Below are 25347 nucleotides of genomic sequence, written 5' to 3'. Positions count from 1 at the left end.
TTAAAAAAAAACTTACTTTGTAAATATTACTGTGATGTCTTTTACTGTGACATCACAGTAATATTTACAAAGTACGTTTTTTTTAACCCTATATTTCTCTTTCTGTGATGTCACGAGAAAGAGAAATATAGGGTTAAAAAAAACACTCTTTCTGCCTTTTCTCAGGCTAGGATGAACCGATTTCAATTTTTTTTGCACATTTATACTACATAGGATCTCAGAATTCAATACACCTTCATATTCAAACCGGTGAAGTAGGCCTTTAAGGATAACACTGATGTATGCCACAGCAGTGATGGCAGCTTGTTTAACCAGGCAGCTTGTTTAACCAAGCTGCCATCACTGCTGTTTTCACTGCTGTTTTCGTTTGGTTTAAACTCTTCTTTTGATAGTGTGATTAATCGTGTGTGTGTGTGTGTGTGTGTGTGTGTGTGTGTGTGTGTGTGTGTGTGTCAGATCTGTCAGGTGATCAGCGAGGTGAGCAGCGCAAATCAGGAGCTGCTGCGTAAATACAAGAGAGAGATGAACCTGAGGAAGAAATGTCACAACGAGCTGGTCCGACTCAAAGGTCTGAAATGACCTCTGACATCCTTCAACATTCAAATGTTTCCATAGTTATTCTGCACCTGCTCACTCACCAAAACTGGCATATTGTAAAACTTTATATAACATTTTTGATACACTACATTTTTTCGGTTTGTTATGACACTACATAAAGGGCTACATACATACAGTTGCGAAGCCTTATCCATGCCAACAGAAATACAATTCTGGTGGGGAACACTATAGGTCTGAAAATAAAAGATTCAGCATAAAAAGTGAGAGGATTTTGAAAGTGTGAAGAATTTAGTTTGAAAATGGTGAAATGTAATGTTTCCTTCCAGTCTGTGTTACTAAAATACACCTCACGTGCGCCCTGACTCTCTGTCTCCCAGGTAACATCCGTGTGTTCTGCCGTGTCAAGCCGGTCAGTCAGGAGGAGCAGGACTCCGCCGATGCCAAAACCATGCTGAGCTTTGACTCGGACGACGACGCCGTCCTCTACCTCTCCAACAAGGGCAAAACCATGACCTTTGAACTGGACAAAGTCTTCTCTCCTCATGCCACACAGGAAGAGGTGGGTGACCCTTCTGTGAGACGTGTAGCCAACACACGGTTATCTATTGTCTCAGTATTTGTACTTGAATCTAATCTAATGTTTGTGACAGTGCCACCCATTACTTCTGTTCTATTCTATCAGGATAATATTAGCCAGACTATTTGTATTTGTGTTCTGTTGGGATTATCAGTGTCTCTCTCTGATTGGTCCATCAGGTGTTTCAGGAGGTCCAGTCTCTGGTCACGTCCTGTATTGACGGCTTTAACGTCTGCATCTTCGCCTACGGACAGACGGGCTCGGGGAAAACTTACACCATGGAGGTAAGAAGAAGCTAGTCTCCAGTCCAACAAACGGTCCTGTTTCTTCTTCTATGGAATAATAATGACGTGTGTATGTTCAGGGTGTGGTGAACGACCCGGGCATCAACCAGCGAGCACTCCGCCTGCTGTTCTCGGAGGTGACGGAGAAGGCTCCAGACTGGGATTACAAGATCACTGTCAGCATGGTGGAGATCTACAACGAGACGCTGCGGTGAGGAGACAAATGCACGCAGCTGATCCTGAGACAGTTTTTATTAGATCTGTCGGTCAAATCAGACTGAAATAACTTGGCAACTACCTGACGGATAACTCGGATGTTGGTACAGATTTCCTTTTTTTTTTCCAGAAGATGAATTCTAGAAAACGTAGGTGATGTCTTCTTGACTTGTAGCCAGCTGGTGCGCCAGTCTTCAGTGAATATTTCCGAAAGATGATGATTTGTCAAGCACCAGATTTTCTGCAGTTTGAGAGCAGTTATGTAAAGGTGGAGCACATTTAATGCCATCTGAGTGTCTCCTGTTTGTCCAGCTGTTGCGTAACAGAACATCTGGTCAAAGCCTCTGATGGCTCAACATCTGAACGCTGGATAGAATTTTTTTTGGCAGAAAGTTCCAGAGTTTGAGTCGGATTAAACTCTCAGATTATCAGGCATCTCACAACACATCAAATTAAACAGCTTTATCTGTGGAGAATCATTTCATACAGAAACTAAAAACAGAGAGCATGTAAAATAAGACAAGGTTTCGATTAGTGATTTATTGCTTGTGCATTAACATGAGGATTTAGTTAGGTTAAGTTTCTTTGTCAATTTACACCAAAATTAGTTCTTCAGTTCGCATATGCCCTCTCAAATTACCACACTTTGGAAGGGGTCAGAGCGCAGGGTCAGCCATTACGGCGCCCCTAGAGCAGTTAAGGGTTAATTCCTTTTTTCAAGGACACAATGGTAGAGATGGTGGGCACATGTAACAGCCACCACTAGTTTTACAATTAACACCCTCCTGTGGTGCCGGGGATCGAAACCAGCATCCTCATGGTAACTGGTCGGCTACCTTTTCTCTAGTCTAGGCCATTCTGCAACCCCTTAACTGTTTCAAACACATCATTTAGTCCTCATGTAAGTACGTAATTGAATAGTCACTTCCCCTGGTTTGTGGTGTGATATGTTGTGTGAATCTGCAGGTTGTAAATGTCTCTGTTGTTGATCAGGAACCTCCTGGGGGAGACTCCCTCTGACAAGCTGGACATAAAGTTGAACCCTGACGGTAGTGGACAGCTCTACGTCCCCGGACTGACAGAGTTCACTGTCCAGAGTCCAGAGGACATCAACAGGGTGAGGGCTTCCTACTGCACTTCTCCTTTCACACATCTGGCCATTCTGACCAAAGTATTAGTTGTTAAAGCAAAAATATATTTTTTGCTTTAACAACTAATACTTTGGTCAGAATGGCCAGATGTATTCTAATATTTGTTAGTTGTAGCTCAACCAAAGACAGACAAATAAAAAAATATAATATAAGTGCGTGTGTGTGTGTGTGTGTGTGTGTGTGTGTGTTTTCTCAGGTGTTTGAGTTGGGGCACATGAACAGAGCGACAGCCTGCACCAACCTGAATGAACACAGTTCTCGCTCACATGCTCTGCTCATCATCACTGTGTCTGGATTCAACTCTGCTACTGGAAACCGCACACTAGGTACAGACACACATACGATAAACATTATGTCTGCCAAACAACAGCATGTTAGCATCGCTGTGTCTGACTTGGCTGCAGACTCAGGTTGGTTGAATGTTTTCACGTCAACTCGTTATGCATTACCTACTACAAAGTTTTTTTTTTGTTTTTAGTGACTACTACATAAATATGCATTACCTTTTTTTAGTTAAAGGCCTACTTCACCGGTTTAAATATGAAGGTGTATTGAATTCTGAGATACTATGTAGTATAAATGTGCAAAGAAAATTGAAATCGGTTGATCCTAGCCTGAGAAAAGGCAGAAAGAGTGTTTTTTTAACCCTATATTTCTCTTTCTCGTGACATCACAGAAAGAGAAATATACGGTTAAAAAAAACGTACTTTGTAAATATTACTGTGATGTCACAGTAAAAGACATTTATGCTACATAGGATCTCAGAATTCAATACACCTTCATATTCAAACCGGTGAAGTAGGCCTTTAAGTTAAAAAAAATAAAAAACCTATGTAGTAGGTAATGCATAAGTATCTAGTAGTTTAAAATAAACCTATGTAGTAGGTAATGCATATCTATGTAGTAGTTACTAAAACAAATACAAAAAAAAACATGTAGTAGTTACTACAATTGTGTACCTTTTATTGTAAAGTGTTTAGAGCCTTTTTGCACAGAAGTTGGTATCATCTGCATAAAAGTGGATTCTGTACGTCTGAGTTGGAGTGATAATATTGTATATGTAAAGGAGCAAGCACAGCTCCTTTTTGTATCTTGTAATAACCATGAGAACAGATTTGTTCAGACAAATGAAACCAAGTTTGAGCATGGTCATTGAAACTGAGAATGTGTCATTCATTGTAAAATAAACAAATTAGTTAAATAAATGAAAAGCTGTCAACAGTAATTAAAGCTCAGAAAGGTCAACAAACGAGTGTGCTGAACACGGCTTTGATGTCTTGAACTACTGAAGATGAGAAGAGTCTTGATTGAGTGGTCACGGTGTTTTTTTTGTTGTTGCTTTCAGGCAAGCTGAACCTGGTGGACCTGGCGGGCTCTGAGAGGATCGCTAAGTCTGGGGCGGAGGGCAGTCGCCTCAGAGAAGCTCAATGCATCAACAAGTCTCTGTCTGCGCTAGGTGACGTCATCAACGCGCTGCGGGGCAAACACTCCCACGTCCCGTTCAGAAACTCCCGCCTCACCTACCTGCTGCAGGACTCTCTGAACGGGGAGAGCAAGACACTCATGATGGTCCAGGTGAGTCCACGAGGAGGTCTATTTCTGAAAGAATATTTCTCACGGCTCAGGTACAAGGATTTGTTATTGTATTGTTTATACTAACTGAAACTTCAACAATATGATCAGTGCCTTTTAGATTCTGCCCTTATGTCATGCCCCGTGTCGCTATTGTCCACCTGTCCTTCATTACTCTTTGCTTGTAATACTTCCACCCATATGATTTTCAAATGAGTTTAATTTTTTCAAGAGCAGTTGTAAAAGCATATATAAATATTATTAACTTTATCCCATTTTATATTTTATTAATCACATATTTTCAATCTCTGGTAATATTCCAACACTGTCTGTGTTGTGTTCAGGTGTCGCCGCTGCCAAGCAACATGAGCGAGTCAGTCTGCTCGCTGAAGTTTGCTCAGCGTGTTCGCAGTGTGGAGCTGAGTTTCTCGTCTTCTAAGAGACACGAGAACTCGTCCACCTCGTCCTCGCCCACGCACGATAGCGTTGAGGTAACGGACACAATCAAACACATAAGGCTGAATAAGAAAAACTTTTAATGTTCAGTGTCCATGATCTCATTAACACATGTCGTCTTTTGACCTCTGCACAGCTGGACTCCCCCCCAGTGACCCCCGCCCCTCTCCCAATCTCTCGGGCCAGCAGCGCCGGCTCCACCCTCTCCTCCACCTCCAGAACTACAGGCAGCACCCGCAGGAGGTCCCAGTCCCAGCTGTCCACAGGTAAATATACATATACATTATTAACACACAGCAGTCCACAGGTTAATATACATACACAGTATAAATACACACAAGTACACACAGCAATCTGATTGAGGGCACATCAAATGTTTTTATTTGACATTTGTTTGTTAACATTATAATCTGCAAACACACTCTGTAATTCTGGAATGACTCTGTCAGCTGTTGGACCTGCAGTAACCTGCAGAGAGTTGTAGTCTGAAAGTCTGGCCCCTATTTTCTGAATCTCCTTGTTTTATATTTGATAATATTTCAGTGAGTTCCTCCCTTCTCTAATCAGCTCACCTGTTTCTCTTCATTAACTCAGTCATAACTAACTTGTTTAGTGCAACATAGTAATGTCACAGTCACCTCTCTGACAAACACAAGAGCACCACTTTAATTCACTATCTACAGTCGATTTGTTTTATTTAAAGATATATTGAAGTTTATTTATTGTTTAGTTTATTTAAGAAGTACTTTACAAGCGCTTTGAGTCACATAGAAATAAAGCGCTATATAAATCCAATCCATTATTATTATTACTTGACAAGAACTTGTCAAGTTATAGTTGAGGTTACTACAACTGTGGCTGAAACTTACTATTGATTATTTTTATTATAAGACATATAAAATCAGAAAATAAATCAGCACAATCGTTGTGTGAACTGTGAGTCAAGGAGTGAGTGAAGGAATTTCTCCCGCCATCAGTCTGTCCCTTTTCTTCTGTGTCCTCATTCTTTGGTCTTATTGGTTGGTTTGCAGACAGACAGGTAGACAGAGCCAGCCCATTGGTGGGGGACGGTGGGCAGGTAGGTGGGGATATATGCTGATTGGTGGATAGCTTGGCATGGAAGCGCTCAGCATGGCATGGTGCCTCCCCCTTCCCTCCATCCGTCTAACACACTCCCCACTTCTAACCACAAAGCTTCAGCAGCTCCTGTATGTGCACCTGCAGGGCCCACAGAGCCCACAAGCCTCCTGTGTGCAGCGCACTGTGCTGTTTGTGTCGCCTATTCAAATGCTGGAGTCTCGTTCTTATTAAACCTTAACTTCTGTGAAGAAACCATTTTAAGTCACAAGGAAGTTTTCTTTTTTGAGGAATTCTTGTTTCTCTAAAGTTAGATGTTTTAGACAGAGATCAGTTTCATCTGTGTCACTGTCCAGTACAGTGATAGTCCAGCACTTGTTTAGACTAGCTTAGCACAAAGACGGGGTGCAGGGGGAACCCAACAACCTCACTGATTTCAGGACTTTAGAGACACCTCAGCAACAAACAGCTATGCTAACTCCTGATAATACCGCAGCGTCTCCTTTTACATCTCGTATTCTTCGTTTAAACAGAATGTATGGAGATGTAAATCAGAAGGATTTGAAACTGCTGGAAGGTGGATTTTCTTTTATTTTGATGGATCTAGGCTAACAAATTCCCTCTGTTTCAATCTTTATGCTAAACTAGGCTACAACATGGACACACAGATGAAATACAAAGCTGGAATTTGTTTTTATATATCCTTAATTTCTTTAAATCCTGAAACCTTTCCTTGTGACTTCAGAGAGTGTGGGTTTTGTGAGTGAGTTAGTGTACACCATCCCCCCACCCCACTCCCCCCGTCTCTGCTGCTCTGTGGCCTGGCTGGGCGTCCTGTTGATGAGCGGAGGATTGTGGGATTTGGTCCTCCATGTCCACACTGATGAATCTGAAACCACTGTTGATGTTTATTTAAACAGAACTCCAATTTAGTTTAACTCCTAGATTAAACCAGTAAAATAAATTGTGCTCAAATCCTTTGCAACCTTAAAACCATGGTTACATGGTTAATATATCAATCCATGTATACATCCATAGGAAGCAAATAATGGCTGTACATTTTATAAGCAACCAAATGTTTAATGAAATCTTATCACTAAAGAGTTGATGTTGAAAATTCCATTTCTCTGAATTTATTTTATTTAACTAATATATTTCACTTTGGAAGCCATTGGTCTGAATTTTTGTGGTCTGAATTCAACATTTTTAAATGTTTAAAAGTTTATCACTATTTGTTATTCAGCTGCTTAAAGATTACAATCCTACACTGGTGTCTTCCATACATCCATATATTACACAACTATTTATTGTATTTGTCATGCATTTCTTTTATAATTCAATTCCGTAATTATGTTTAGTGTTTTAGCATGCCAACGTTTGCTATTAGGCACTTACCACAAAGTATAGCTCTTGCTAGGAAGTTAGTTGGTTGCTTATTAGTTTTGCAAGGAGGATCACCACAGTCAGCAGCATTCGTCCTCTGAGGAACATGAGTATTTGAAGAATCTTTCATGGCAATCCATTTAGAGATATTTTAGCAAAGTGGTGGATGAAGGAGTTTTCACATTTATTGGTCTCATGTGGACATGGTCTCATGGTTGTGACACGTCACATGACTGCTGGTTTGGTTTTCTCCACAGGACGACTGAAGATGACTGCCTGAGGGACCCGGAGACGTCACCATTGGACGTCTGGGTCAGACTGCTGGGTGTCAGCCAACACCCTGTGGCTTCTCCCTGCTGGGACACCAAAACCCATTATGCCCATCCTGGATGTATAACCCCCCTCAGCCACGAACAGCAGCAGGATAAAGGAGCAAAGACTAATCAATCCCAATTAATACTCTTGTCTCTGTTGCATGCCAGCAGAGAAGCCAAATGCCGTGTCTTTTTGCTGTGATGATGGACATTTAAAGACTTAAACTGATTAAAATGACTGGAGTGAAATGAGAAACCACTGAATCCCCAAATGTTCTCCAGCTCCTCCTGTCCGAACTGAACTCCTCATTATGGTCCAATTCTGACAACATCCCCCCCAACAGTATACACTATCCGATCACAGTATTTCTTTTTTCTTTGTGAAGTTGCACTTTAAACTTTTAGATTATGTTAACCCACAGTTCCTGATGTGGTTGATTAATATATGCATAATATGGTTATATATTTATGTTTGACATGCTTTAATCTTGTTTTATGTTTTTATTTGGATTTGTTTTTTCGAGGGATGATGCAGGCCGCGTGAACATTTCCGAGGTTAATCTTAGAATTCTGAAATGAGGTCCAATACATTTTCTCAGAAAAGTTTAAATTAAGAATTTATTTTATCACAGCTTGAATTCTTCTCTGTAGCTTTGTTCATGGATGCTGTCCTCGCGGCCTTCCTTAATCCAATCAGGGTACTCCACTGATACCAAGCTGTCCAATTTAGGACGTGAGCAATACGAGGAAATCTTCACTTGTGTACATGATTGTTGTTTCCATTGTCTTCAGTTACTGTGGATGTTTTTTGTTTTTTTCATGCCGAGCTTCTGTCAGCTCGGCGAAGTTGAACAAATCTTGAGTTTCTTTGACTGTTTCTCCCCTGTGTGCTCCTGCTGTTGTCTAGTCACCACTGTTCAAGACAAATGTAGGAAACCACAGGTGACCTTTGACCTCAGACCGACCTGTAGCTGTTGACCTGGTGCTGAGTTTGACATGGGGCAGGAGGTGGAGCAGATAGTTAGTTGTAGCCGTAGTAACAGGAATGCTTAGAAACGCGATAAGCTGCTGTGTTGTCAACATGATCGTCTTGCCTGCTTTGTCTCCGCTGTAGGTTTTTAGTTTTTTTTTTTGTATTCCCTTTTTAATAAATACTCAAACAAACATGATGATCTTGTCTATCTTGACCCACTGTTGAATATCTGAAGTAACCATTCATCAAACCATTTTAAAATCGACGTTAATCTTATATCTGTGTTAAGTACAGAGCTGGAGCCTCGACCCAAAGAGAGAGAGGGACAGATGCAACTGCCTGGTGATGATTTTTTCACTTCCTTTTATAGATTCGAGCATCCCGTTTCCAGTTATTCTGATTCTTTGCTGCCGGTACAAAAGACACTCTTCTTTAATCCCAACATGTACAACTTTATTTAAATAAACAGTAAGAAGTGTGTATTTTAAACAGTGTCTCTAGAAGTCCAGAAAGTACAAAGTTCAGAAAGTAGAAAAAGACAGGGAAAATATTTTAACTTCATCAGTGTCTATGATGGAATGAATTATTCTGCTTTTTATCCCCTCAGGTGTCAGTCTCTATTGGCATGTCTGTGTTCAATACTCTCTTTGAAGACACTGAGCCCCTTGGATACATTGAAGGAATGGTTCAAAGTTTTGGGAAGTATTCACTTTTTTGAAGATAATTAATGTTCAGACTGATCTACTAGAGGCTGCAGCTAGCAGCCACATAGCTTAGCCTGAAAACAGCAAGTCTGGCTTTGTCCAAAGGGAACAAAATCCTAATACCAGCTCAACTAAACAATGTGTGTTAATTTGTGAGTTTCAAAGGTCGTTTCGAGTCTTTATTTTATGTTATTGTTGTACTTTGGCTTCATATTTATCAGACATGTGTAGTATCAATCTGAACAGCTACCAGATGGCAAATCTACGACTATCCCCTAAATGTGGGCACCCAAACCTTTCCTGATTGCCTTTTTATCTCTGGGAGAACCAACATAATTTCACACCTGCTCCTGTCCGTCTGCATCACGTATTAGCGATGCAGAGCTGCACTCAGAGGGATTCAGATTATTGGTTTAACCTGCAGACTGGTCCCCAAACTGACATGGTTCTTCAAGGATTTATTGTTGGTGTTCCTTTAGAGTACAAGAAGATGATCATCTTTAAAATAACAACTTTCATAATCACAGTCCTTCCCACACCTAGTGACACTTGAGTCCTGAGGAGGATTTATGTCACGTGAACATCATCACACAATGTGTAGAAATCATTTAACGTGTGAAGCTTCCATTGAACTTCTGATCCCTGTCTGTGTGCTCCGTCCTGCTGCCAATCAGCTGATCATCCAGTGATGATCTCCATCCGTCACATCAGTAGTTTGCGTGAAGTCGGTCTCAGAGTGAGTCATCGAGCGGCGCCATGAGAAGCTGCAGCTCTTTGAAGGTGCTGCCGTGACGACCGACCTGCCCTGCCTTGTTTTTCACCACGTTGCTCAGGTTCTTCAGCTGCTTGCAGCATGCTCGGCACTTCTGGTGTCTGCAGCAACACAAAAAAAAACAGGTTCAGAGATCAATTCATAAAGACAAGATCTGGTGGTGACGCTGTTTATCATCAGATTACTGAAGTTCAATATTTTATTTTTAGTTTAGATTTGTTTATTAAAATTGTTAAGTGTCCTTACATGACTACACACTCCTCAGTAGACCTCATACAGTTCAGCTGGAGATAACATGAAGCTTCAATGATCTGACTTACACTGGAAGAAGCTTAACACTTTAATTATTGTAAATATATTGTCTAAGTTTTGTTCAGCAACCAAGCAGCACACGACTACCGGGATGTATCCTTCCACTGCACTTCAGCGGGGGACACAATGAGGAAGCTTGGCACTAAACGGACTGAAGCTTCATGCTATATTCAGCTGAACTGTAGGAGGACGACTGTGGAGTTTGTGTATAAAGAGAGATCACTTTACAGTCAGGATGCTACTGAAGCCTCAGACGCGACATAAAGCAGAACCTCAGACTGCCATGACTCACCGCTCCTCTCGTGTGATGTCGACACCAACAGACGGCGTGGCCCTCAGCGTGTCGGAGATCAGCAGCCAGAAGTGTTTCATGATCAGCTTCAGAGACAGGCAGCCAGTATGCATGTAGCTGAACACGCACATTTGTAATATCATTAATTACAGTGTGGCCTTTTAAGGTGCATTGGTTAGATCACAGTTTCAGAATATTATTTAACTACAGAAAGAAGAACAGAAAAGTTGGTATATCATAGATTAGATTTTCTGACATTGTATGGACAAAACAATGAATTCAAATAACAAGTGGGAGAGACAATAACGGAGCAGTATCAGATGTGGCCAGTCACTCACCTCTCATATTTACTCTGTAGCAGTTTGTCAATCTGAGGGAGTATTGTTGTACACAAGTCCAGTTTCCACAGTGACCTGAACAGTTGTTATTGTTAAAAACATTACAAGCACAATTTAAAAGGCATAAATATAAAAAGTGTAAAGCATGATGTGAAACTATTATTTATTAAGAATTATTTATTTATCCATTCTATATTTTCTAATAATATTTCAATACAAATAGCCTGATTTGGATTCAAAATATATACAATGAACTGATTCACCAATTCAGAGTTTAAAATTAGTGCAGTTCAATTAATCTACACATTACCACATTGTGTATGTTATGTACTGTGTGTGTGCTTGCGTGTATGTGACTCACTGTTGGAGGTTGATGATGTTGAGGATGTCCACAACAATAGACAAGTCATCACTCATGGAGGCGGCGGCGTCCAGGGCGCTCTGCAGAGAGGAAGTACACAGGCGGTCAAGAGCTCAATCAACAGCAATATCACAGTCTGAGTTTATCAGAGCTGGGCTTTCATTGGCTGTGCTGAGTATGTTGAGTGGCGGTTGGAAAACAAAAAGCTACATTTCAAGTCACTGAGTCACCTGATGTCTTACCTTGGCGTCCTCTCGGGCCCACACGGCTCGGACCGTCTCCAGGTTCTTGCGTCTGCTGCTCAGCATGACGCACATGGTGTCGTGACCCTTCCTGATCTGAGACAGAGCCTCCTCGTCGCTCAGAGCTGTGGCTCGGCTGTTGGGTGAAGACTGAGGAAGGAGTCGACATACTGATTGAAACTAAAAGTGTTTTGGATCTTACAAACTAAGTGAGTGCGTTAGAAACTTTGTTCATTCAAACACCTGAACTTGTGTGATTAATTGACAAATCAATCATTTTGATCAAATCAATGTTCATAATGTTGCAGTCACTAACAAATGTGCAAAAGTGTGAGATGTCACATGACACCTTTCTTCTGAAGCAACAGGCATATTTTTTCTGGTAGTTAGTTACATTCTTCCATTTGTAACTAAGGTACATTGGGCCCCATAATGCATAATGTTAAATTACCTTATTGGATTTTTAATGGATTCCTTCTCTACTTTGTGGTTTGTGGAATTTAAACCGAAAAAAACTCACAGGTAGGAAGTCGGCAACGTTTAGTCCAATGGGCTCGTTCCTAGTGCTGAGGATGATTTTTTGTTTGGTCTTGGTCGTGATGACGGGAGGCTGAGGAGGCAGGTTGGGGGTGGGGGGCTGAGGGGATGCTGGGCAAGCAGCTGCGGGGGTGGGCCGTTTTGCACAGGACACCACTGTAGGCTCCACCCTCTGAACAGGTGTGGAGGAGGCCAGTGGAGGAGCCTGTAAAACACACATTCATGTCACATAACCAAAGAGAGCATGAATAATAAACACATGAGAAGCCCCTCAGTGTTAGACACTAAAGCTGCTGCTTTCACTGACCTGCGGCTTTTCAGGAAAAGAAGATAGTATGTCCTTCAGGTGGCGGCCAATTGCTAATATAGTCTCTGAGAAGAAGAAGAAGCAAAAGCAAACAGTCCTCACTATGAGACATCATGTGTGAAATACAGAGGATTAAAGAGGTTGAAAATATGAGAAGAGCTGATTGTGATGGAAGAAAAGTAGTTATTCCAAGTAAAATAACCTTTTAAAATGTTAGTTTGGTGGTGTTTTAGCAGTAGAACAAGCTGTAAGCAAAACATCAGATATACTATCAGTATCTGTGTCCAACATGTGAACTAACAGCTGCCTCCTTCCACATCCAGCAGTAACAGAGCAACATGATATTTCCTCTGGAGTGGCATTTGTGTCACCTGATGAATAACAGCCGTATACATGATTTCCTGCCTGCACCTGATGGCTCATAGTAATCTGGTTTCTGGTGTAAATGCGCTGTAAGAAGGAAGAGATGAATCTCAGATGGACTCACCGTCCTCTAGAGGGGCAGGGAAAGGCTCCGACATCTTAGGAGGAGTACGAGCTGGAAGACAGGAGAACTGAATCAGTGATGATTTACTAAAACTATTAAAACAGACCCATAATGAAATGAAATCAAAAACAAAATAATATCATGAATATGTCACGTGTTTACCAAAGGCTACTGAAAAAATACCAAAAGTCGAAATCAAAACCTGATCCACACCGAAAACAAAATGAGATTATAACCTGAAGATAAAAATAAAGAAAAGAAAAGCTGATTCCTGAACCAAAACCTATGTATTTCAGTGGTGGATCAGTTGACAGTGGACCTACAGATGGCATTCTTGGGTTGGAAGAGACCCTTGTAATCTTCTGCATTGTGGATTTCAGCTGACGACACCTTCTCGTCTGCCTCGTCCTCACTGGGGCTCCGTCTCTCGCCTTCTGGGCTCCGCCTATCAGCTTCTGAACTCTGACTCACCCTGATGACATCACAACGTAAGAGTATGTTTCTTTGCCTAGACAATAGCTTTGTTCTTTTAACAGAAGAAGTCAAGTCTTTGCACAAGCAGCTAAACAAAAACTATGGCATAAAGATAATAGTATAAAATTGCAAAGTAATGATTTAAATCTATCAAAGCATATGTCAAAGACTAAACTACTATTCAATTACCTCTGTGAGCTGCAGGTCGTTGTTGGTCTCTCGTAGCTCTTGCGCAATGCGTTTCCTTTGGGATCCTTGGGAGCGGTCAGCGGCTGGTTGTCCTGGATGATTCCCTGGATCACAGAGCCACCGCTCTTCTTCACCCGCTTCAGATCCACCACATAGGATGACACACTGGAGAGCTGGTGAGACACACCAATCTGACAGGCAGAGGTTCAGAAAGGATATTTAGAGTTACTTTTTCAGTGTGTAAACACTTGTGTTTTTATAACCAACATCTGTTTATTCTTCCGTAGGTGGAGCAACACACCAGCTGTTGGTTGCAGACTGCCAGGTCGGAGACTTTTCCCCAGCCCACTGACACTACGTCGAAGCAGCGGTCGGGTTCCCAGCCAAAGACCCGCAGTGAGTCTGTGGCCCCACTGAACAGACAGCCGCCATCCGGGCTGAAAAATACACACCTGAACCCACAGAGTTCAGGGGTCAGAGATCACAGTCCTGCAATGCTTCAATCCTTCCCCCCCATGATGCACCACTCTGCAGTGAGGAAACTCACCTGACAGGAGTTGTGTCTCCCTCTAATGAGCCAATCATCCTAAACTTCTCCAGGTCCCAAAGCTTGATGGTCCTTTAGACAGCATAGAGACAACACACATACAAACAGAGACAATGTGGGGACAGCACAGACACATACACAAACTGTCAACATCCAGCATCAGGTTCATATAATAATAAGAAATCACTATGTTCCTACTACTGGCAAAACAGGAAAAAAGCAGCTGTCAGTCCCACTACACTGGTGACAGGTAGAGAGAGACAGAGCTGGAACTGTCAACACATTGCTCGTTTGTACTTAAAAATCAGTTTGTAAGACTTCATATAAAACCAGACCAAAACCACAGACAAGTCAATCACAGCCTATGAGGCAGTTTGATTAAAATAGTTTCTGTCGTGTCTGAAACAGGCTTCTGGTTGTGGGGTCGTACCTGTCGGAGCTACCTGATGCCAGCAGGTATTCATTGGGGTGAAACTGGACGATGTTGACGGCTGCTGTGTGAGATTTGAACTCTGTGATGGTTTTCCCCTGAGTGAGATCCCACAGCTGACAGAGACAAGAGGTGACAGGAGAAGACATAAGTGTCCACTGCTAATATAAGCATCGGCAACATGGAAGCAGAAAACCCCCTTATTTTGGGGTGGGGTTGCATCTGATCTGTAAGTCCTAAATGAAAGAATGACCGGAATAACTTGACACACGTTTGTACGCATGGTTTAAGTATGAATCTGTGCATACACACTTTTAGTCAACGAGGGCCAATGTTCAGTACTTAACAGTTTGGATGCTCAGCTGTATCAGCAGAATCATGCATTAGATCAGTTTGTACCTTCACAGTGCAGTCGTCACTGGCAGAGGCCAACCATTTCCCATCTGGACTGAAGGCCAGACTCCTCACTGCGTCAGTGTGACCCTACAACACAAACACAACTTGATCTTTTGACGATATTTTAAGGCACTGTACAACTCTTTTACTGTGAAACACACAACTCATCACTTGGTTGGTGTGGACACACACACACTCAGGTCTTACCTTGTACCTGAACACGTATCCTTTCCTCCGCACATCCCACAGCTGCCAGAGGGGACACATTCAGATGTACAAATGAGAGGAAAAATGTCATTAATGCATATTATGACACACATTCTCAAAGAGTTATGTACTGGTGGGGACCCTCTTTGACAAAAAGCATTGCCTAGCCCCTTTACTTTAACCTACACATGATTTTATTCTGAACCTTAAAACAGTTCTTTTAAGTAGGAGGAGAAATGCAGAAATGACGATAGCAAGATATCATAACCCCCCCCACACACACACACACACAATTATTTTGTATGAGATACTTGGAACATAATGCATTGGCTAGCACTAAGGTTACATAAACCATCCCAAATGAATGCCTGAATTCAATCCTTATCATAACCTGAACACCAATTTCAGTCTTCAAATAGTCCTTTAAAGTGAGGACCAACCAAAACATCCTCAATTTACAAAAATATCCTTGCTGCACAAAGTCTAAAACTCCCATTAATTCTCACAAAGACGTACAAAAATACACCCAAAGGAACACCTACCTTGATGTTTGTGTCCATGGAACTTGAGGCGAGAAAGTCTCCAAAAGGATGGAAGCCCAGACTTGTGATGTTGGCTTTGTGTCCCATCAGAGTCCTTAAACCTGAAGAAGACATGAAGCCGCTGTCTCAACTGTCCTGATGTAACAGCATCAAACACCCTTTTTACACTGGGCCACGTAATACATCGGGGTTAGATCAGATAACTATCAAATACTCTTAATTTCTTGTTTTTCTTTATATATCGTAAATGCAACCAGTAAGACTTGGAGATGGGTTACTTTTTCTTTTTTTAAAAGGGCCTTTGTTTGTAAACTAGGTGCTGCGAGTCAAAGAAATGAGCGTACAAACGGCAAAGAAAGTTGTAAAACTGAAAACACTTTCTCTCAGACACACACACACACACACACACAAACACGAAAAACTGGGTCTCACTCTTGGCAGCCTCCAGGTCCCAGATCCGTATTGATCCAGACTGTGAACCGGCTACGACCTGCTCCTCTGACATGTTGAACAGGACACACTCCACTGGATTTTTGTGACCAGTCAAACTCTGAGAGACAACAAACACACAACACCGTCAGGAAACTCCACCAACATGTGGAACGGACCAAGTAAACCCTTCTCAGGATAAATTGATATTCGTAAAAGTTAACAGTGCAAAAGTCCTGCATACAGCTTCATTTTCTCTAAAGGCCAGGACACACCGGGCCGATAATCGGGAGTCGGGCTTCGTCGGAGAGTCTGGAGGGGGCAGGGACACAAATCTGTTCGGTGACGTCAGCCATTGTATATGTCGTCTGCCTTCTTTTCAGCCGATTCAACAGTCTTTCAGCCAGAGCAATCTGATTGGTGGAGGGCTCGCCCGTCTCTGCTCTGCCACGGCAGCGGAGCAGATATTAGTTTCACTTTTGTCAAACATGATTTAGGAAGCTATCGATAGAATCGGGGAATGTTCGGATTTTCATGTAGGCTAAACACAATCAGCACACAGCATTAGATTGTCCGTGCATGACGTTTTCACATGTTCTCAGAAATAGTCGAGGTAGTTTGGGCAAGGAGCGGCCACAGGTGTGTGTGTGTGTGTCTGCAGCATGCATTCTCTCCGTTATAATGACAGCCTACGTTATGACAACACCCTACTTAGTGTCATCCCGCGCAAGCGCAGAGCATACGGCAAGTCAGTAGTCGGCCCGGCTTGTTCTTCACACTTCTTTGATCGTGTCGGGGAGAATGGAGCTGACTGAATCGACAGACTCCATTTTCTGGCGACGGTCGGTAGTCGGCCCGGTGTGTCCTGGCCTTAAGGTGTGCTTGGTGCGTCGTGTTTATACTAGAAACAATGCTGAAGGTGTTCAAGTGGTGCAGTGACCCTGTCTCACCATGATACAGTTGGCCTTGCTCACAGCCCAGATGTTGACCCTGCAGTCTTGCCCTCCTGTGGCCATCAGGCGCCCGGAGCTCTTTGCCAGAGCCAAACAGGAAACACTGCTGGAGTGAGCCTCAAACTCCTCTGTACAACAACATGGGAGGGACACATTTAGTTCTGTTTTGACTGTGATGATGCTGCTGTTGATGCTGCTGCAGCTACAGGGATCAGGGCCAACTCATCCCTGGTCAAGAAAACAATATCCTGAATTTGAGAACTTTATTTACTTTTACACAACAAAAACCTGCTTTCTTGTTTTGTTTAGAGTCTGCTGGAGACGTTACATCCTGATATACTGCCGCCTTGCAGTATTCATTATCATGTCTGTCACCCAACTCTGGGCAAATCAATCTTTGAAATTTGGGAAAACAATGTTTTGGTAGTGATTCACTGTTTCCTTATGTTTTCAATTTGGATCAAAGATGATTTTTTAAACAGGTTGCACTCACGCAGTCTCCATGAGATCTTGGTGGTGTTGGCAGCAGCCATGTTGGTCACACTGGCTGCTTTGTCTGCTGGACCACTGCTGATGTTAATTCAATCCGGATCACTGAGGACAGACATCGGCTTCTCATTCACTCTGCACACTGAGCTTCCTGCACTTGCACCTGCACAGAAACACTTATGATCAAACAACAGATACATAAAGCTGTTACACTCACATGTTCTGACAACAATGGCAGTAGCATTTTGTCTATCAGGCTCTGTTACGTCCCTGTCTGTGTCTAGGAGTAGGGACTGTAACTTAAAAATCAGATAAAAGAAAAGTAGGAGTCGGGCAGTAAAATACGGGGTATTTATTTCTCAAATAACAAAAGAGGAAAACTTAACTTCATGACAAAAACAACAGGTCAGCAACTTGGCAAAAAAAAACAGGTACATTCTCAAACAAAAGCATAAACTTAACTACAGGAAGAAGAAAAAAATCATCATGGCGACATGACTGCTCTCTGTGCAACAAACCTTTTGTGTTTTGACACTTGAAATTATAATTATTCATTCGAAAGTTGTATTGACATAGAAACTCACATATAGGCAGTCTAGCAGGCAGGTGTGAATTTAATATTAATCCGATTGTATTTCTTTATTTCACTTTAGTAAACTATTCACACACCTGTTATTGTCAGGTGAATTGTTGCTGCTCTACAGACAGGCGTGTACATTGAGGTGTTTACTAACAATACTTACAATTGTAATAAAGTCTGTCTTGAATGCGTGATAAACAAGCGAAACTCCTGTTCGAGTTAAAGGATAAGCGGTGTAAACAGAAGTTTCGGTACATCAGGAGCTGTACTTCATACGATAACTAACTGCTAATGCTAAATTATAACTAGTGGGTTTAGTAAGAAACATGGACGGATTTATGAAGCTACACTTGATAAACACACACAATAGACACTCTTACGCCGTAACTAAAAGGCTCACATTAAATGATCGTTAAGTCAAGTAAACGTACACTGTTATGTTAATCAACAAACCTAAACGCTTAGTCAGACGTCGCGCGTGGTAAACTAACTGTCGTTAGCAAACATTAGCTAATGTTAGCTAGCAGGTAACTGATGAGGAGTTAGCAGGTAAGATAATTAAGGCTAATTGTTGTCAAGATCAACAAACAAATACACTTCGCGCCCAGTTTACCTCACTCTGTGTGCCGTTAAGCATGTGGATGAGCGGAGAGGTCAAAGAGTACACTTTAATCCGTCTCAGCCGCTGATGACAAGTTGTTGACAGTCTGATGGATGCTCTTCGGCTGGCTGCAGCTTAGCAACCGCTCACTTCCGCTGACGACTGAAGCTTGCTTTAAAAAAAACTTTATTAACATCAACGTTTACACTTTTGCAGTAGGCCTACATTTTTATTGTTACTTTTGTGCAGAAAAATACCAAGACAATACAGAGATATTGGACACAACATATACAAAGTAAACACACTCCTTAGGCTGAAATAGGTTATGGCCCATTTACCACATTATCAATTATCAGTGATATTCTTCCATCTCTAAGCAGTAGCATATGGTGTAGCCTAATTGGTTGCTTTGTAGCTCATCTTAATCTCACATATATGTTAACGATAGCAATTATAGCTGTCAGGTTAATATAGTGTAGTGAAAGAAAGGCATTAGAGCAAAACAACTAGGCCTACAAGTAATTAAAATTGTATTTGAAGAACTAGGCTACTAGATCTATTTACTATAGATGTATTATACTATCTATGCTATAGATGAGTAGTTAGGCCTAACTGTGTGGCCTTACACTACTTGGTAAACAAGGAAGAGAACTGGCTCAAAGTTGCCTTTTTATTAAGTCTCAATCCCTTAGGAAGAGTTAGACTACCTGCTTTTATACATTTTATTTTATTAAATCACTTTCCAACCCATAACGTCCACACTGTAACTGGGCTGTTGCTGGATTTAGCTCACCCTAAATTTATTTAGATAGATATAGCCTACAGGTAGGGTAGCCTATATTTGAGAATCTCCAAGAAATACAGGTCTGACCGGTTACACAATGAACATGTTATAAGGTGTGTTTTACACATTTTTACTTTATAAACCTTCAAAATAGGTTTCATAAAACAGTTTAATCTAGAGTTAGGTTAGTAAAATCGCACAACCACACCAAACTACAGCAAGTAAACTAATATATCTAGGTTTGAAACACCAGGTGGCGATAATGCTGCGGCTGGATGCACTGAGCGACGACGAAGAAGAAGAAGGCTGGAGGAACCAGGAAGTGGTTGTCAACACTGGGCTTGCTCCCATAGGTCCATGGTTTCGCATAGTTTTCCCTGATTACATTTTGTTAGTGAATGAAATTAACTGATTATCTACAGTAGTATATCTGTATACCGCCTCGTATTTAACGGTTTAATGTGTCCGTTTCACTGACAGCCCGTCTGCATCAAGAGGTTTATTCACAGAAGCTTAGCTGTCAAACATGGCGGCGGTAGACGTGGAGGATGAGAGCATACTGGCGTCGATCTTTAAGGACAGCTTCCCGGACAGCTGGAGGGACAACCCGGACTTCACGGCCTACCTGTCCGAGCTCAGCTCCTTCGGGGTGGAGAAGCTGCGCCGGGAGCCTGAGCGGCTGGCAGAGGAGCGGGCTCAGATCCTGCAACAGACCCGGGAGCTGGCCTTCTCCAACTACCAGACCTTCATCCGCACCGCGGACTGCACCGAGCACATCTACCGGGACTTCGGCCGCGTAGAGTGCAGCGGGTCTCGGCTGCTGGACAAGCTGCCAGGCTTCGGGGAAAGATGCAGGTCGGTGATGCAGGTTGATAAAGACGTAATAATAGTAGAGAGGGTTACTTTTCCGGGGTCCCAGGCCCTCAGAGGGCTCAAAGGCTCCAGGGTTATTGGTTAGTGGTCTGTGGGAAATTAATTGAGTTGCTCAGTTTGCACCACTGATGCACGTTTAACTGAAAGATATGCGTTATTAAAAGATGATGCGGTAATCTGATCAAGACATCCAGACTTGACAGTTGTTTACAATTGTTTTAACACATTATTTGGAACATCAGACACAATGTGCACAACCTGAAACTCATGTAGCAACTGCCAAAACAATTCTGCTGAACTCCGAGTCCGAGCACATTTTCTGCTTGTCAAAACTGAGGTTATGAATGGGGTCACAGCATTATCAAATAATAATAAAAGGATGGTGTGTGTGTGTGTGTGTGTGTGTGTGTGTGTGTGTGTGTGTGTGTGTGTGTGTGTGTGTGTGTGTGTGTGTGTGTGTGTGTGTGTGTGTGTGTGTGTGTGTGTGTGTGTGTGTGTGTGTGTGTGTGTGTGTGTGTGTGTGTGTGTGTGTGTGTGTGTGTAGGACATTTATGAAGGAGGCGGAGGAGATCGGAGCCAGTCGACGGATGAACAGCCTCACGTTGAACCGTCACACTGAGATCTTGGAGATCCTTGAGATCCCTCAGCTCATGGACACATGCGTCCGCAACGGCTACTACGAGGAGGCTCTGGAGCTGGCAGCGTACGTCAAGAGGCTTGAGAAGAAGCACTCGTCACTGCCAGTCATCCAGGTTAGTCCAACATGAAAATATTGTTTTGGGCTGAAAAAGGTTGAGGCATCTCCATTAAAACTGAATATTGTCGGGGCGCTCCGATGGCGTAGTGGATGGAGCGCGTACCATATTGGCTCCGGCCTTCGTTGCAGTGGTCGTGGGTTTGAATCCGACCCGTGGACCTTTGCTGCAGGTCATCCCCCCTCTCTCTCTGTCTCCCCATTTCAACTCTACTATCCAATAAAGCTTGAAAAAAATTAATAAAAATAATATTGTTGGCTTGGCAGTCAGATGAATTTTTCTTGATCCATTTATCAACTTATCCCAACTAATAATTTACATTTTGTACCTTCAGGGAATTGTGCGTGAAGTGCGTCAGTCCACTCAGCTGATGCTCAACCAGCTGCTGCAGCAACTGCGCAGCAACTCACAACTTCCCGTGTGCCTGCGTGTCATTGGCTACTTGCGCAGGATGGATGTGTTCACAGAGGCGGAGCTTCGGGTGAAGTTCCTGCAGGCTCGTGGCACCTGGCTGCAATCCATCCTCAGCGCCATTCCTGAAGAAGACCCCTACTTTCACATCACCAAAACCATTGAAGTCTGCAGAGTTCACCTGTTCGACATCATCACTCAGTACAGAGCCATCTTCTCTGACGAGGATCCGTTGCTGCCCCCCGGCGGCGAGCAGGTGGCGGTGAACGAGGCTGCCATCTTCCACGGCTGGGTGGTGAGAAAAGTGACCGAGTTCCTTGAGACTTTAGACAGGGACCTGCAGCGGGGTGTGGGAAGTCGCTTGGACTCCCTGCTGGGTCAGTGCATGTACTTCGGCCTGTCTTTCAGCAGGGTGGGGGCGGATTTCCGTGGCCAGCTGGCGCCCATGTTCCAGCGAGTGGCGGCAGAGACATTCCGCAAAGCCGCACAGGAGGCAGTGGAGAAGTTCCAGGAGGACATGAACCGGTACACGCTCATCGCCCTGCCTTCGATGCTGGGAGGGACCATCCCCCCTGTGGTCCCCAACCCCCAGCCTGGCACCCTGCAGCCCCCCATGTCCCTGCTGGACTTCCAGCCGCTAGCGTGCTTCCTCAACTACATCCTGACCGCATTCAACGACCTCCGGCTCTGTTGCCCCCTCGGATTGGCTCAGGACGTCACAGATTGTCTGGAGGATGCTCTCAAGATGGTAAGTAGCTTGAAGTCAACATAAAGTCTGTTGGAGGCCCTTTGTAAACTTTTTTTTTTAAGATATTTTTCTGGCATTTTTATGCTTTTTTATTGATAGTGTAGAGACCGAGTTGAAATGGGGCAGAGAGGGGAGTGACATGCAGAGAACGACCGCGGGCTGGAATCGAACCCGGGTCTGCTGCTGGCCAGACGCCTTACCAATTGAGCTAAAGGCGCCCCCCGCCCCTTTGTAAACTTGATGAATTGTGGTTTCACAACTGGTTTGTTGAGTGTTGTCGGTCTTGTTTCCTGTCAGGTGACTCGTCAGATTTTGGTCTTTCACCGGGCGGAAGAGTCGGCCTTTAGCAGCAAGGAGAAGGAGCTGTTTGTTCAGTTCTGCTGTGCATACGCTGACCATCTTCTGCCGTTCCTCAACCACTGTCTGCAGATCCTTTTTCCCCCGGCTCAGCTCGCTCTCATTCTTGGTAAGGAGTCAAGAACAATCCTAGTTTTAATCTCCACAGTCACAAGTTAGAGGGGGCAATGGCAGAACTGTTACTCTTGTTTTTTTCTTTGCAGCCCAAAGTTTTGAGTCGATACCCAATTTTGAACCGGTTCTTTGTGTTTCTGCAGGTGTTCCTGCAACTCAGTTGCACCGGTATGGAAATCTTGGCTGCATTGACCTCCCTGCAGTTCTCGAGCCTCTGGACTTTGTGCTTCCTCAGAGAGAGATTGTAGCAGCACCAGTGCCGGAGGTCGACATCAACACCGAACTGGGCAACCTGACATTTGAGGAGCAACTCTCTGAATCAGCTACAGATCCTGGCCTCACAGTGGAGGAAAACCTCCCCGAACTAGCACCGACCCAGTCTGATCCCACGGACTCCGAGTTTGAATCTGAACTGGCAGAGCCAAAGTCTGAAGAACAAGATGAAGAGATGATACAGGATGAAGAGTTTTCTTTGGAGTGATGAGGATAGAATGACTAAAATGTATATTATGTGAGAGAGTGCTGAATCTCTTTTATCTGAGCGAATGAGCAGTTCAACTGGGAACTGGTGGTGGTCATATTATATTTTTACTCTACAATTAAAAACTTGTAAATTCCCACTTTTGTCTCTTATTCTCTTATCAGACCAAAGACCGAAAACAGCCCTGAAAAAAACAAAGTGGTTGATTTGATAACTCTGAACATAGGTCCAATACACTTCTGTCTGAACAGGACTCGGAGGGCTTTGGCTGAAGGACAGCCCACTGAAAGTCATCGAACAATGTTGAAGTATTTATCCTTCACTGAAGTAAAAGTACTAATTGCACATTTTAAATCTTCTAAAAACATTCCTTCTGTAAGTATAACAGGAAAACATATGTTAAAGTATGAAGCAGACAAATGAAGTGACACCTTCACAAAGACTGTTGTGTCCAACCAACAGTCCAAAGCTCAACATTATTACAAACATGTTTAAGTTATTACATCATTCAAAAGTAGCAAATCTTCACACGAGAAGCTTGAATCATCAAACCTTATGAAAAATTAACCATAATCAGAATATTTGCAGATTAATTTTCTGTCAATTGGCTAAGGATTATTCTACTTTTTTATTAAATGATAGGCAATTGATTTCATGTTGTGTAAAAATTCTTACTCAGTTGTTAAGAACCTAAAGTCAGACATGTAAAGAATGAATTACGTACTTCAGTAAATTGACTTAGAATGGCCTGCAGTGGTGGTGGTCAATCACACGTGAGAAATAATTGTAGAAGTAACATGTCTATTTGTAAACAATAAACTAATTTGATCATTGTTAATCATTATTCATTTGATGGTTCCACGTTCTCCAATGTGAGGATACAGTTTTCCTTGGTTTATTTTAGTAAACTGAATATTTTGGGGTTTTAGTCAGAACAGGATATTCAGAGACGTTGTGATCGGGATTTGTTTTTCTAATATTTTATGAGCTGAACGAACTGAAAATCGATGTTGAAAGCACGTTTGAGTTGCACCTTGTAGCTATGTGCACTCTATTTCTACTCTTGACCTCATGATCTGCAAGAGGAAAGATAAAATGTGCCAGCTGTGAGAATTCTCCTGTAAAATCCAGTTTATATATTACAAACCTTCAAACTCAGACTGTGTTTCATCAGTCATGCCTCTGTATATACGCCAAGTCCTTGTTCACTTTAATTGAAAAATGCCAGTGACCTACACCAGTCCTGGGGCCTCATTTATAAAGCTTTGCGTGGGATTCACGTGGAAGCTGGCGTACGGAAGAAATGTAGGATGTACGTGCGAACAAAAATATTCGGATTTATAAAACAGTGCGCACTCACGTCCTACGCCTGTTTCCCTTTATAAATCACAATCAACTCTAAATGTGGCGCAGCCTTTGCGGGCTTCACGTACCGCCCATATTTACCCATACATAGTCATCGACACGCCCGAATTAATATCATTTACTGAGTGCATGAAGGCGGTAGTGGCAATCGCCGACTGAAAGGGAAATGGAAAAATAAACTCCACACGGTGTGGATCACTGCGGTCACCCCGAAGTACCCGTTGGAGAAGTGGCGAACAGGGAAAATATAGTTTGGTGGCAGTGTGAGCGTAAAGGCGATAGAGTGCAGCCTGTGGCGATCTCTGTGAACGCTGTGGCCGAAATAAAAAGAAGTGATCCGACATAAAAGTGGACGCAAACAAGTGCATATCCTCACTCACACAACAGTGTTTGTGCCACGAGCGGGGGGCACCATGAGATACAGATTCGGAGAATTCATCCCGGGGCAGTGACGGGCGGCGGAGGGTTAATAATAAACTTCACAGTCCCTTTCAAAACACAATTGCGACGTGCTTAAACACAAAGAAAAACACATAGATAAAACGGACTAAAAGCCGTGAAAAAAATCACAGTAGCCTATGTGATGTACAGTAGGCTTATCATTAGTGTATGAAAAGATGCACTCCTGTCTGCCTGACTGAGGCATCGAGAACAGCGTCAGTGTAAAAGTAATAGGCTGTATTCCACCTCAATATTATCAGAATTAATT

At 42.8% G+C, this 25347-nt stretch overlaps 3 protein-coding genes across 7 annotated transcripts in view; 2 read left to right on the top strand and 1 right to left on the bottom strand.

Annotated features, from left to right (window-relative positions):
* The window catches only part of kifc3 (kinesin family member C3), a 52750-nt gene extending 43993 nt beyond the window's left edge, over positions 1-8757 (top strand). For 2 of the 5 annotated variants that reach the window (XM_080032639.1, XM_080032637.1), the window contains 11 exons: positions 457-568; positions 936-1117; positions 1315-1419; positions 1500-1630; positions 2629-2752; positions 2983-3112; positions 4132-4361; positions 4703-4849; positions 4951-5080; positions 5846-5896; positions 7532-8757. In XM_080032639.1, coding sequence (XP_079888765.1) covers positions 457-568; positions 936-1117; positions 1315-1419; positions 1500-1630; positions 2629-2752; positions 2983-3112; positions 4132-4361; positions 4703-4849; positions 4951-5080; positions 5846-5896; positions 7532-7554 — 1365 coding nt within the window. In that variant the 3' untranslated portion in view covers positions 7555-8757. Of the gene's footprint in view, positions 1-456; positions 569-935; positions 1118-1314; positions 1420-1499; positions 1631-2628; positions 2753-2982; positions 3113-4131; positions 4362-4702; positions 4850-4950; positions 5081-5845; positions 6023-7531 lie in introns of all 5 variants that reach the window. The other 3 variants (XR_013844984.1, XM_080032638.1, XM_080032640.1) reach the window with 3 other exon arrangements.
* Positions 8758-9046: 289 nt separating this feature from the next.
* On the bottom strand, positions 9047-18896 carry katnb1 (katanin p80 (WD repeat containing) subunit B 1). Its single transcript, XM_080053477.1, has 20 exons — positions 18763-18896; positions 17574-17732; positions 17078-17208; positions 16131-16248; positions 15699-15799; positions 15157-15198; positions 14953-15036; positions 14554-14669; positions 14124-14195; positions 13878-14028; positions 13577-13767; positions 13237-13385; positions 12914-12964; positions 12427-12491; positions 12103-12324; positions 11583-11732; positions 11341-11420; positions 10980-11054; positions 10642-10758; positions 9047-10138 (listed from the first exon to the last, which is right to left on the bottom strand). Exons 2-20 carry the CDS (start codon positions 17611-17613, stop codon positions 9997-9999), a joined length of 2097 nt encoding a protein of 698 aa, XP_079909603.1. The 5' UTR covers positions 17614-17732; positions 18763-18896; the 3' UTR covers positions 9047-9996.
* Positions 18897-19850: 954 nt separating this feature from the next.
* Positions 19851-24033, top strand: cog8 (component of oligomeric golgi complex 8). The gene is made up of 5 exons (XM_080053620.1): positions 19851-20389; positions 20952-21159; positions 21497-22321; positions 22619-22787; positions 22936-24033. Exons 1-5 carry the CDS (start codon positions 20061-20063, stop codon positions 23271-23273), a joined length of 1869 nt encoding a protein of 622 aa, XP_079909746.1. The 5' UTR covers positions 19851-20060; the 3' UTR covers positions 23274-24033.
* Positions 24034-25347: the final 1314 nt, after the last annotated feature.

This window comes from Ammodytes marinus (assembly GCF_949987685.1).
Source record: "Ammodytes marinus genome assembly, chromosome: 1".
NCBI lineage: Eukaryota > Metazoa > Chordata > Actinopteri > Uranoscopiformes > Ammodytidae > Ammodytes > Ammodytes marinus.
This window is presented reverse-complemented; position numbering and strand designations above follow the sequence as displayed.

Excerpts from the sequence above, each read along its gene's own strand:
- cog8 (XM_080053620.1), top strand. The coding sequence starts at position 20,061 with ATGGCGGCGGTAGACGTGGAGGATGAGAGCATACTGGCGTCGATCTTT. Across the intron at positions 22,322-22,618 it reads TGGAGGATGCTCTCAAGATG|GTGACTCGTCAGATTTTGGT; the intron begins GTAAGTAGCTTG and ends GTTTCCTGTCAG. Across the intron at positions 22,788-22,935 it reads TCAGCTCGCTCTCATTCTTG|GTGTTCCTGCAACTCAGTTG; the intron begins GTAAGGAGTCAA and ends GTGTTTCTGCAG.
- katnb1 (XM_080053477.1), bottom strand. The coding sequence starts at position 17,613 with ATGGCTGCTGCCAACACCACCAAGATCTCATGGAGACTGC. Across the intron at positions 14,029-14,123 it reads GGAGACACAACTCCTGTCAG|GTGTGTATTTTTCAGCCCGG; the intron begins GTGAGTTTCCTC and ends CTGTGGGTTCAG. Across the intron at positions 11,421-11,582 it reads GGGCCCGAGAGGACGCCAAG|AGCGCCCTGGACGCCGCCGC; the intron begins GTAAGACATCAG and ends TCCTCTCTGCAG.